At 40.2% G+C, this 13,944-nt stretch overlaps 1 protein-coding gene across 1 annotated transcript in view; it reads right to left on the bottom strand.

Moving 5' to 3' along the window:
• Positions 1-13,944, bottom strand: part of WDR97 (WD repeat domain 97) — a 474,462-nt gene that overhangs the window by 274,032 nt on the left and 186,486 nt on the right. Inside the window, exons 11-12 of the mRNA XM_086966430.1 lie at positions 8,036-8,160; positions 4,093-4,153 (exon numbers count right to left, since the gene is read on the bottom strand). Coding sequence (XP_086822556.1) covers positions 4,093-4,153; positions 8,036-8,160 — 186 coding nt within the window. The remainder of the gene's footprint in view (positions 1-4,092; positions 4,154-8,035; positions 8,161-13,944) is intronic.

Raw genomic sequence — 13,944 nt, 5'->3', positions numbered from 1 at the left:
TGGCCCTGCAGGACCTGACGCTCGAAGAAAACACTATTAGATTATGCTGGAATCGCGCCCACGCCCGGGGGGCAGCTGAGGCTTCCATATGCACCAGAAATACCGCTGGGGATGCTGACGGCCCTGCCTCACGGGGGAGACTGGTCGCGCCTAGGACAGTGGGAAGACGCAGGATTGCAATTGGTGGGGGACCTTTATGAGGACGGGGTGTTACTGCCCTTCCAAGAGATTCTAGACCGTCTTGATGTTCCCTGAGGCGACTTCCTCCTGCACATGGCTCTGGTTAGAGCGATTCAGACGTACTGGAAAAGTGGTCTAGAGGAACCGCCTACGTCTCCGGTGTGCCAGTACGTTATGATGTCCGCGGGGACGGTCAAGGCAGTCACGTGCCTGTATAACAGATTGATTAACGAGGGCTTGCCCCCCCTCACCACACTGCGGAATCGTTGGGAGGCCGACATAGGGAAAGAGATACCGGAGACGACCTGGTCACAACTCATGCGCTGAGCCTGGAAGGGAGCGCGCCATGCCCGGTTTCAACTGGTTCATTTTTATATACTCCACAGGGCTTACTTGACCCCGGCGAAGATTCAGCAATACTTCGCCACGGATACAGCGGATTGCCCCAGATGCCGAGCGCCTGAGGCAGACCTCATTCATATGTTGTGGTCCTGCCCGGCGCTGTCCTCATACTGGTTTTTGGTCGAGGATACTCTAAATAGGATTACGGGGAAAACTTTATCGGTCGACGCGGCGGTGGGGCTCTTACACTGGTTCCCGCATACCCCTAAAAATAAAATTTCGAGCAAATTTATTGATTTAGGGCTCGTCCTCGCTAAATGGGAGATAACCAGGAATTGGAAGGCAAGAGTTGGTCCGACGAGAGCTAAATGGCACAACGAACTTCTGAAGTGGGCTGTGGGGGAGAGCACTCTGCGATACCAACTGGCAAGGCGGCAGCACAACGAGAGGGCGCTAGAATCAGCACTGGAATGGGAGACAATAATGCAGGCCCTTAGAGATTACTGCGCTTCCAGCGATTCCGAGGGTGATGATGCAGCACAACCTGAGTCCCGTTAGACGTCCACGATACGGATCTCAATACAGTCATCTGGGGTTTTTCCCATAAGCTCTTTCTACACATACCACTACACACTGATGGCGGGGTTGGGTGGGGGGAGGGAGTTGAATCATGAGACTGTTGGGGGGGAGTTTTTTCTGTTAGGTTGATCTAGAAAATCAGATGAAGCCCGTGGGATTATCCGGATCAGCTTCGACGTTCTACCGGATCCCCACCTGTGTTCTATGTAAGAAGACGCTGCCCGACCCTTGGGTTGTGGGCTGAATGGCTGTGTACCCACGATGTTTTCTCACGGGGGATTGGATGTACCTACCCTTTTATTCCTGCAAATGTGTTGCTGATCTGACATGTAACTTTGGCTAATTCCTGCAATAAAAATATATTTAAAAAAAAAAAAAAAAGTGAAGGTAGGATGTGATCTAGTCTATAGCAGTCACCTCTATGCCGGCTTCATAGAGTCTTTGCATCAGATTGTCATTGTCAACTGTGTCAAAGACAGCAAGAGGTCCAAGAGAAGTAGTGCAGCAACCTTTGGAGGTCAACTGTGTTCTTCAGGTCATCCCAGATGGCAACAAGGGCAGATTGTGTGCCTCTTCCTGGACAGAATCCTGTTTGGAAGTCTGAAAGCATGCCATTATCTTCGATGAATTGTGACATCTGGGCGATTTCTGCTCTTTCTATCAGTTTGCCCAGGAAAGGTCCATTTGTAATCGGTCTGTAGTTGTCAGGGTTCAGCGGGTCCAAGTTTGTTTTCTTCAATAATGGGCATATGCATGACTTTTTGAGTTCTTCTGGAAATATTCAGATGCTTAAAGAATTGTTGACAATTCTTCTTACTTGTGTGGCACCAAAGGTTGTTAGAAGAATTCTCTTGAAGGTTTGCGGTGGACAGGGGTCAGAAGGGCTGCTGGCAGGCCTGCTTGCTTTCACCAGGTCCATAAATTCATTGTGTGAAATGTGTTGGAAGGAATGGAGAGGCAGGGTTAGAGTATTCTTGGATTGTTGTTTTGGAAAAGCGTCAGTGCTGGTGCTTTGTCTTTGTTTTAAATATGAATTTAATATTTCTGCTTCAGCCATGTAATGATTTGACAGTTTGTCTGTGAAATCTTGAGTAATGGGATGAGCTCCTTCTAGGGAATTTGGTTTCACGAAACTCATTGAGAATTATATAGAATTCTTCATTCGCACATTTAGCATTTTGAATTCTGTCGGAATAGAACCTTTTCCTAGCTTTTTTGATAGTTGACTTGTGTAATCTGTTAAGTTTCTGTAGGCAAAGTTTGTGTTGATTGGTGTTTGTTTTGAGCCAGGCATGTTGCTGTTTTCTAATTTGTTGTTTTATCTCATTTATCTCTGTATTTCTCCAAGCTGACTGTTTTCTTTTGTTCTGTAGTATCGTCTTTATTGGTATTAGGATTTTAAAAGCTTTCTGAAGCTAAGCATATAGTTTTTGAACAGAATGTATTGTGTCTGGCTTTGCATTGGATGTTAGTTGTGTTTCAAAGTGTTCCAAATTGAGTTTTTTTCCAGGATCGATAGGTGGAAGAACATAAGGGGATTTTTTTAGGTGAGTTGGTTTGTGTTGTTTTATGTTGGAAAGCAAGCAAATGGTGGTCTGACGTTGTGACCGGAGTCATTGTTTGAAAGGTAACTAGTTCTGTATTAGCATAAAATACATCTAGTATGTGTTCAGTGATTCGTATGTGCCACGTCCCACTTATGCTAATGGTTAATGGTCAGTTCTAGATCGCCACAAGGTTTTTAACAATGCTTTTAGAAAAGCTTTGGCTAATTTTGCGGGGTAACTAGGATCTTCTACCCCATCTGGTTGCATTTTCCATGAATGTAATTTTCAAGAAAGTTAAGATTGCTCCCCAAGACAAACTGACTTATTGGTACCTCACACTGGCAAGGAGCTATATTTTACATTTGTAGAGGTAATTTAAAAGATATCCGGGGTCCTCTACTTGGTAGCCGTCTAGTAGCTAGTTAATTTACAGTTAAACTGAAAATGAAATGCAGAGATATGCTGTTTTTATATTTTCCAAGACCAAATGAAAAGAAACAAAACAAGGATGCAGTTAGGTAGCTAACCCTAAACAGACAATATAAGTCTGTTAGCCAGACTTCCTAAGAGTTTCACAAAGCTTTGTGGGATGCTAAGTTCATCTACCCCTAGCAGAAAAGGGTTCCATTGCCTTCTCTAGATTCAGGATGCTGGTGTCCTGCGCAAAGGCAGATGAGTTGTTTATGAAGATTTAGGATTACAATCAAGGATGGCAGGAAAATCAGATTATTAGAAAACACTATTACAAATCAAAAAAGATATCAATATATTACTTGTTCTTCAAAAATGCCAGATCTCCTGGAATGTCTGTTTTCTAGTCAGAGTCAAGGCAGGCATGTCTGACAAAAGTATGGACAGGCCTCCCTCCATGTTATCGCTCTACAAATCTTTGCACTGTAGATACCACAGTGGCTGCTTTCCGTACAGTGGAATGAGTTTGTGGTCTGCTAGGAAAGGGCATGTAACATTAATCCGCTGACTAGACAGATCTTCAAACTAAGAACACCTAAACAAAACACTCTATAGCTGACTCAGAAAGAGTTGTTTGGCCTTTCTGATGTCTTTTCTTTTGTCCTTTGATTACCTTAACTTTTTCATCATATGAAAAGATCAAATTACAGAGATTTCTCGAGTACACATATACCCTGTCTACAGCTCTCCATTGAAAAAGGGACAATCTACACTGAGTATATGTGAGGGTGCAAAAGTCACAGTTCAGAGCACAGCTGGTCCACTGTTTGAATGCAGCCTTGCAAACAGGAGACAAAGTATGCTCTGAGGTGCCCTCCAAACAGGGCTAGCTTATTCAAGTATACAAGCACTGGAGGCATGAATGATAGGAGGAAGGTGGAGACTCCAGCGGTGGAGCCACTCTTGCCTGGTACATAAGAGCGCCTTAAGTCAAGCAATCCCACTGCACATCTAAACATATCTAAATCATTACCTCCTTCTCCTCTGCGTTTACTTCTTTTTCTTCGATGTCCTGCAACAAAGAGACCTGAGACCTGTGAATGAGAAGTCAAATCACAGAAAAAAATGAGCGTGTAGAGACAAAGAAGAAATAATTTACTGGCTTTCAGAACTGATGCATTTTGAATGAGTGTAGCATCTTGAGGTGGGGGCCTAAACAGCGATGTGAATTTGCAAAACTTCTATACTTGGATGAGCTCCCAATCCCTGCCCCATCAACCAGATCCCCTTTAGTGTGCCAAATAATGGATATACCATGGCCAACGCTTGTAACAGGCATATAAGTTCCATCCTCATGACAGCAATTAGCAGGTAAAGAAGGAGAGCCTTATCCATTAGGCTTTTTGACCTGTAAACAGAGCCTGAGACTGAAACTCAATGGACCGTCTTGTCTGCCACGCATCAATCATACATTCCTCAGACCGTGCTCCTCCCAGAAACACTAGGTCAACAACAATTCGTTCAAATGGAGGCCTCAAGAACCCACCACTTCTTTCTTACTGTGAGCTTAAAATTCTACACAAAATATTTGGGGGGAGGTTCTCTACTTCAACTAAGAGATGTCCGTTCACACATACCTACATATCCATAAGTGTTGTCAGGCAATGACATCCAGCCGTTGACATACGTCTTCACATCAATTTACAAATAATTTTTGACATGAAAGCGAACTCGCCAAAAAACGAATTTGTGCTAATTAATGTATGTCAGAACTATGTAACTCACTTCCAACAAGTATCTTACCTATGCTTAATGTAGGAAGCTGGCTCTGTATATACTAAACCAAAATGAGGTATAGTTTGCAAAGAGCCAGTGGATCTCCAGAGGCTTTACAGAGGCTATAGTAGATAATACAAATGCTCTCTTTTGTGGTAGTGTGTGCAAGCAGTTAGGCTTATTAGAGGGCAGTGCTAAGCATTTGTTGCACTCACACAGGCAAGAAATTATTACACACACTCAGTGACTAAATCTAAGACCAATTGCTTTAAAAATATTACTTTTTGTATGTTTATTTCTTAGAACCAAAGATACTTTGTTGCAGTAAAATACTTTTTGGATTTCTATGTAAAAAGTGGAGACTGCATTTTTCAATCAGTACAATGTTATCCTATAGGAGAAAACACAATCAGCAGTAAGCAGGTAAGCAAATGATTTACAGTATTGAGCTTTTGGGTGAAGAAGCGGTGCCAATGTTATCTAAAGGAGAAAATGGCAATCAACGGGGTACTACTTGCAGGAAATTAGTATATGGTTTTGCAACCCAGAGACTGGTGATTAAGACAAGCACAGGGGGGCCTCAAAGCAGCACCAAACATACACCCTCAGCGGCACTGGGGCGGCCAGGTGCAGAGTGGCAACACAGCGTCGGGCACCCAATCCAAGCCAATGGGAAATTTCAAACTTTGAAAAAGGGTGCAGGCTCAGGCCAGGAGGCTGAACGAAAGAAACCTACAGCTGCACAAGTAAGTTAGGATGTGCTGGAGCGTTAGGAATCTACAGAAGATCTCCCCAAGGCCTAGGGGCTCCGGGTGCAGGGGTGTCCTTTGGCAGAGGAAATCAGCCTACCGATGTGGTCACGGTTGGGGGGGTCATTGTGCATAGGCTAAAGGGATAGCTATTGAGTCCGACAGGGATCAACTCATGAGGGACTCTTACTTAGGATCGCTACGGAACCTTTGCTAGACCGGTGGGCCTCTTCGACTCGGACCATGGGCGTCGGGTGCCGAGTTGGTTGGTTTTGCGATTATGCAGGCAGAGCTTTGGTGTTTAAAGTTGGTTTTCTTCGCAACATGTCTGCTGTCAATGGGAGATCAAGCATGTTTTTAGAAGGCACGCAGTCTTCCCAGGGTTCTGGAGGTCGCTGGGCTGCGGGACAAGTCATTCTTCTATAGCACAGGCTTTGAGGTCTGCAGACATACCAGTAGGGCTGGGATAAGCCGGCTGGTGTCTTCAGTCTTCACTTCTGCATGGTTCTTCTTTGTCCTCTTCTTCGTGAATCATCAGTAATCTGAGGATTAAGCTTCAGGGGTGCCCCAAAATACTCAATTTTGGGGCATTACAGGAGTTAGAAGGTAGTAGCCAATGGGCTACTTACCTAGGATGACTTCACCCTATGTATACCCACTCCCTCTGGGGAGGGAGGGGACATACCCCTAAACCTATTGGCAAAACGGTATGGAGGATTTTCAAAGGAGAGGGTCACTTCAGCTCAGGGCACCTTAGGTGTGGTCCTGGTTGAAAGGGGACACACCTTTCTTGCTTACTAATTTTTCTGCCTATCTTGCCGCTAAAAGTGGGGCTTGGTCAGGGGAAAAGGCATCCCCACTGGCTGGAGAGACCCTGGTCAGCATAACAAAGGACGGTAAGCCCTTTTAGGCTCAATGCCTTTCAATGCTGTTCCTGCTTGAGGGTAGGTGGGTGAAGCACCTCCACCCAAAGCGGGCTTGGGTTCTGACCCTCAAGAGCAAAAAGCTCCCACCTCAGAGGGTTATAAACGTGTCTAGAGATGGCAGGCTTCATGCAGACCAGTCAGGCACAACTAGTGGTTTGGTAGATTTACAGGGGCATAATGCTATTCCTTTAAACAAAGTACAGATCCAGCATGTGGCTACATCCTACGGGTAACAGTTTGCATAATTGGATTAATACATCAACACTCGAGCTAATAAAAATGTTAAGTTTCAAAATTCTACGTTTTCTAAGAAGCCAAGGCTGAATGAGCAGGGCAGTAAGGATTGTGGCTTGACAGGCTGAGCAGTGTAAACTATAGTTTTTCCTATTTTGGTACCTGCCACCTACTTCACGCACTGCAAGCAGGGTTGGGTTTGATTGGGATTCAAAATCAGCCCGGCATGGTAAAAAAAAATTGCCCACATTTGCATATTGCCTTTCTGCAAAACACTGCTTTGGCGAAATGTCATTAAAAAAAAGGGGGGATGCATGGATTAGTTACACTGGTGCTCAGGCCCCCTGCCCCGCTCAATATGCTTACATTAATGGGCTGGCCCAGCAAGAGAAAGGGAGTGACACCTCTGCCCGCTGATAAAAGGGAGGTAATGGACGCCCATCTGACTCTAGAAAGGCCACTCGGGCACCCACTGGGCTGCTGGCGGTATCGAACAATGCAGAAACCGCCCAAATCGGCCCCTCAGGCTACCCAAAAAGCAGCCCGAGTGCCCGCGTTATAGATCCGACCCTGACTGCAAGACTTATTTTATAAACACTAGCACCTGGTTTTAGTCCTAAATTGCTACATACAGCAAGCCTCTACATCTGAGGATGAGCTTTCTCCTACATAGCCAAAAAAGTTTAAAACATAGCTTATTGATGTGTTCTCCATTCGGATGGACAGACGACTCCTGGTGTGCTAGTTGTTAGAGTGACAGAATTTAGAACACAGTTCAACTAGATCAACGGGTGAGTCATTAGGGCCATGTGTGATTAGCATCACCGCTTCTATTCATTGATATATAGCTCAATGCAGCCCGGATGCCATTCATGTAGCGAGCGTACCTGCTAGTGGCAGACTGTACGTGGGTATGCAAGCACCTATATGTGTGATTAGTGTCATGTGGGTGTATCTTACATGAGGAGGTAAATGCTCATATATTCATCTATATATAACCCAGTGAAGTCTCAGCAGATCTTACTCCAGGTGTCCTTAGCCCACTTAAGCTTAGATATCATTCATGCAACCTGCTTCCTTGTTAATGGCAGAGAGGGCATGGAGACCTCTGTAGTATCCAAGAAGTAAATGAAGCCAGGGTATCATTCATTTAAGGTGCTTACCTCATAATGCCGGAGTAAAAGGTTGTGCCATCACCTGTGTGTGTGAATAGTATCGGTGCATGCGTAGATCATACTCCTGTCTAGCTTTACCCCACTTATACCAGGGTACCATGAATGCAGCCGCTTACCTCATAATAGCAGAGTGAGCGTCCAAGAGCCGCTTCTGGGAGTCCTTGGAAAGGGACTGGAGGATGGTCTCAGGGATGGGCACTGGATGATCAGGAACTGGGGGCAGGACCTCAATGCATGCCAACTACACAAGAGAGAGAGAACGACAGCCATGTGTCATGTTACTAGAACAGATGAAGATGGACAGCCCTGCCATAGTCATTACATGTGCTCCATTGATGAAGGACTGCCTGCTCCCGCTGGAGAAATTCTTAGATAACACTAACCTATGACCAGCAGCAAGTCTGAAAATCATTAAGTAAAAGGCTATTTTACAGGAAATAAAGAGTACAAAAGCCCAAACATACTTTACCTGCATTAACCTCATTAGGCCTACCCAATACCATTGCATATAAAGCTGTTGATTACAATGAATGCATACCTAAGTAAATCCTAACCTTTTCCCTTAGCTCAGAAAGATCTTTGAAATCGTGATAACAGATATCAGGTTTCATACATCCCCCATAAAGGAAAGTGTCCTTTCCTTTCACAGGACCTATAGCACATTACCATTGTAGTAATTTAGACGTCATAATTCTAATGCTAACATATAACAGGTAGTTCTAGAGCGCCCCAAGCGTTTCAACTATGCTCTCAGAACAGCTTTGGCTAATCTTGTGGGGTGATTAGGTTCTTCTGCCTCATCCTGTTTTAAGTTCACAAAATTAAATTTTCAAGAAAAATAGGTTTTCCAGGTTGAAGAGGTGGCACTAAAGAGTCAGCATCTGGTAACCTCAAAAACAACAACAGCAAACATGCCCACAATTCACAAGAGTTGATTGTCCCACAGTCCTTCTCAAAGCTCAGACTACAACTTTACTGTACTCTGGCAGGCAATTACCGGAAAAAGACTTGGCAAAACAATGAATATATTTGTCAAGAATTGCAGTCCAGAGCTTTAGGCAAAGATAAAGATGAATAAGATCAAATCGGTCCATTTAAATATGTTTTCCCACACCCAAGAAAGAATGACCAGTCAGTTTCCATAAGCAATATATATTAACAAAGAAACATTTCTAAAATCGTGGAGGAGTAATTAATCTAAAAAGGTTGTGAAATATAGAATAGCCCCTATGGGTAATACACAAGGGGATCACTGACACAACATCGACAGTCAAAATATCGAGAGTACAAAATATCGAAGCAAAAATATCGACTGCAAAAATATCGACTTCCTATCTTCAAACAGGTAAGTACAAAAATATTGACTCCAAAATATCGAGTGTAAAAAATATAGACTGTCAAAATATCGATTTTTTAAAATTTCTTAAAAGTAAATTAAAAGTAATATAATATTAAATTAAATTAATTTAAACATATTTAAAATACTTAAATAAATGTAAAATTGAGAAATAATTAATGTAACTAAAAAAATATATATATTTTAAATACATATATATATATATATATATATTATTTACAAAACATATGCAATATTTTTACCGTAGAATAGCGTAAGGGTAAAAATTACTATTAAAAAACAAAGTGAGATGAGGGTCTGAGGGCCTATATTTATTGACCCCGATATCCCAAAGGCCCTATATTGAAACCGTAACTACAAAGAGGAATATCCGGGTCACAAATAAACAAGTGTGTCCTGAAACAGGAATCTAGGCAATGTGAGAATTTTCTCTTCTTCTCTTTAACACCACAGCACTTACACTTTTATTTTGTAAGTACTTTGCACAACACTTATTATTAGAAATTAATTTGTGCAGTAGCATTACACCCTTACTTGGTCCTGAAGTAAGCCGGATAATACTTCCTCCTGGCTGAAACATGTCGACCGTCTTGCACAGCGCCACTGGGTAGCCATATTGTCAGACTACCAGGCGTGGTTTTAACTTTTGATACCAGAACAATACCTAATAAACATATTTTGTGTTCTGATAATCAATTTTAATTTCACTCTTTTTCACGCACTGCACCTCATCAGCAGCCAAAATTGAGAAACCTCTGGTTGGAGACAACATTTGGTATCCACAACCGCACCGTCATATGATGGGCTGGGCGTTGTTTGGATCCATCATCTAACCTCATGTGATGATACTCCGCTAATTGGGTGGTCCGATGAGAATTTCTCAGCCTCTGGCTACTCATTTTGGTTAGCTGTTAGTCCCTAGGTTTTGCCTAGATTCCTGTTTCAGGAAACACTTGTTTATTTGTGACCCGGATATTCCTCTTTGTAGTTACGGTTAAAAATTACTATTCCCACTCCAGAAAGTGCAACAGTAGGGAAAGCGTTGGATAGCGTAGGGGTTTAAATTACTATTCCAACTCCAGTGAGTGTAACAGTAGGGTAAGCTTTGGATAGCGTAGGGGGGAAAATTACTATTCCCACTCCAGAGAGTGCAACAGTAGGGAAAGCGTTGGATAGTGTAGGGGTAAAAATTACTATTACCACTCCAGAGAGTGCAACAGTAGAGAAAGCGTTGGATAGCGTAGGGGTAATAATTACTATTCCCACTCCAGTGAGTGCAACAGTAGGGAAAGCATTGGATAGTGTAGGGGTAAAAATTACTATTCCAACTCCAGTGAGTTCAACAGTAGGGAAAGCGTTGGATAGCGTGGGGGTAAAAATTACTATTACCACTCCAGAGAGTGCAACATTAGGGAAAGCGCTGGATAGCGTAGGGGTAAAAATTACTATTACCACTCCAGCGAGTGCAACAGAAGGGAAAGCGTTGGATAGCGTAGGGGTAAAAATTACTATTCCAACTCCAGTGAGTGCAACAGTAGGGAAAGCGTTGGATAGTGTAGGGGTTTAAATTACTATTCTCACTCCAGTGAGTGCAACAGTAGGGAAAGCGTTGGATAGTGTAGAGGTAAAAATTACTATTCCCACTCCAGTGAGTGCAACAGTAGGGAAAGCGTTGGATAGTGTAGGGGTTTAAATTACTATTCCAACTCCAGTGAGTGCAAGAGTAGGGAAAGCATTGGATAGCGTAGGGGTAAAAATTACTATTCCCACTCCAGTGAGTGCAACAGTAGGGAAAGCATTGGATAGTGTAGGGATAAAAATTACTATTCCAACTCCAGTGAGTTCAACAGTAAGGAAAGCATTGGATAGCGTAGGGGTAAACTTACTATTCCAACTACAGTGAGTGCAATAGTAGTGCAAGTAAATACTTCTTATTTAAATATAAAAAATATAAATAGTACCACCAATTACAAATTAATTAAAATATTTTACAATTGTGTTAAATATATTAAATAATCAATTTAAAATACAAATAAAAATTATTTAATAATAAAAATTACCTACTAATACTAATTATTTACCAATTATTAATAAAATATTTAACAATTTAAAAGTATTTTGAAAAATTATCTCAATAAATTTTTTATTCAAAAATCTAATTACTTACAATTAAATTACTTCACAAGCTATTCCGCTAAAAACACACAACCCACTACAGAAATTAATTTAATACAAGTAACTTAATTATCAATTAATCAATTACAATAAAGTACAAAATATATTTTAATTAATTACAAATTAAAAATTAATTTACAATTAATTCTAAATAAATACCAATAATTAAAATAACATATTTAATTAATTATAATGAAATTACTTCCCACCCTATTCCCCTATAAACCCACAACCCACTGCAGAAAATAAATTACTAAAATTAACATATTTATCAATTATTCAATTAAATTTAATTACCAATGATTTTTTAATTAATTGCCAATCAATTATTAATTATCAATTAAGTCTAAATAAATACCCACAAATTAAATTACATATTTAATTAATTATAATAAAATTACTTCCCACCCTATTCCCCTATTAACCCACAACCCGCTACAGAAAAAAAATTAATAACATTAACATATTCATCAATTAATCAATTAAAATTAATTACTAATTATATTTTAATTAATTGGAAATGTTTAATTAATTAATATATAATTCTAAATAAATACCAATAACTAAAATACCATATTTAATTTATTATAATCAAATTACTTCCCACCCTATTCCCCAATAAACCCACAACCCGCTACAAAAAATAACTTACTAAAAACAAAATATTTATCAATTAATCAATTAAAATTAATTAGCAATTATATTTTAATTAATTACCAATTAATAATAATTTATCAATTCATTGTAAATTAATACCAATAACTAAAATACCATATTTAATTAATTATAATTAAATTACTTCCCACCCTATTCCCCTATAAACCCACAACCGCTACAAAAAATAAATTACTAAAAATAAAATATTTATCAATTAATCAATTAAAATTAATTAGCAATTATATTTTAATTAATTACCAATTAATAATAATTTAACAATTAATTCTAAATAAATACCAATAAATAAAATAACCTATTTAATTAATTACAATTAAATTACTTCCCTCCCTATTCCACTATAAACCCATAACCCGCTACAGAATTATATTACACAAAAATTAAATATTAATATTTACTTACCTTAAATTCGATATTTTTGTTGTCTATATTCTGTCTAGTCGATATTATGTCCATTTTATATTTTTTAATCGATATTTTTGCTATTCTAGTCAATATTAATTTTTTCTAGTCTATATTTTTGTAGTCTATATTATGTCTAGTCGATATTATGTCTATTCTTTATTTTTGACTCGATATTATGTCTAGCCGAAATTAAAAACTCGATATTTTGACTGGTTACCACACAAGGATCTAAAAATTGACTTTTCTACTTTTTTTTTTTTAGAATTTTCTTCAAAATTCAAGTCAAAACTCCATACATCTCAAGATCCAAGCTTGATGTCAAACCCAACAGGTATCACTAGAAATCCAACAGGTATTACTGATTAAGTTGAATTTATCCTTTAACTTACATTGAGCTCAGATTTTTGCACTTGGGTATCCATAATATTGCCGCACAATGACATTTACATGGGGGAATTAGATGTCTTTAGGTTCTGTTCTAAGAATAAACACATTTGCATTTCACCACATTGTACATCAACACACCCTAGAAAACCCCACAAAGAAGCTATTCAGAAAGAAACAGTACTCAGAAAAGTTACTTTCTCCCCCACTGAGCAAGGCGATTGTGAACTCAATATGAACGAATTAAGCCCATTCACACATTCTCAGTGTCTTCATTATCTTGTATTCATCGGCCGAAGATCCTCCTAGACGAAGGATGGATGATTCGACATTTGGATTATGATATCAGAATATTACAATTAAAAATATCAACAAACGTAAATTTTGTATCCTAAATATCACCTGACATGAATTTTGTCCCTTAATTATAGATTAGGAATAATACTCCCTTGGAATTAAAGTATTATATAAACGATATTTAGGACACAATACTTATGTTGGATGATACTCACGCATACAATATTCAGACATAAAACTGACATTCATGAGACTAAAGGTATTTAATCCGGCTAAGTGCAGACAATGTAAAAAAACAGGCAAAATAGATCTTGTCTCTTACTGCTGGTGAGATTTGAAGGAAATCCCAAAATGTGGGAGCAAGAAGCAAACATTAGGATAAAGAGCGTAGAAAGACTATTGTCTCCACCAGCCAAACGGTTGCACGGGGCGGGAGCGAGGAGCAGTCAGCATGTGGTAAATGCGGGTGGAGGGCCGGCTATATTGTCGAGTATTTCACAGTACTTTCAGCAGAACACTGGTTCTGCGACCTCCCGCGCTTCGGAGTGGGAAGTGCACAAATTGGTCATGCGGGGCCAATGTATTGCCACGACTTGTGGGTGAGAGGAAATTTGTGCAGAAAACTGTTAGACATGGAGAGGGAGCTTTGAGACATTGAAAGCACAACCCTGAGGTGTGTGGTGAGGGTGCAACCACTCCGGGAACTTCTAAAACATCACCGGGAACCTGGGC

The sequence above is a fragment of the Lissotriton vulgaris genome, chromosome 4_1, assembly GCF_964263255.1.
Source record: "Lissotriton vulgaris chromosome 4_1, aLisVul1.2, whole genome shotgun sequence".
Lineage (NCBI taxonomy): Eukaryota > Metazoa > Chordata > Amphibia > Caudata > Salamandridae > Lissotriton > Lissotriton vulgaris.
This window is presented reverse-complemented; position numbering and strand designations above follow the sequence as displayed.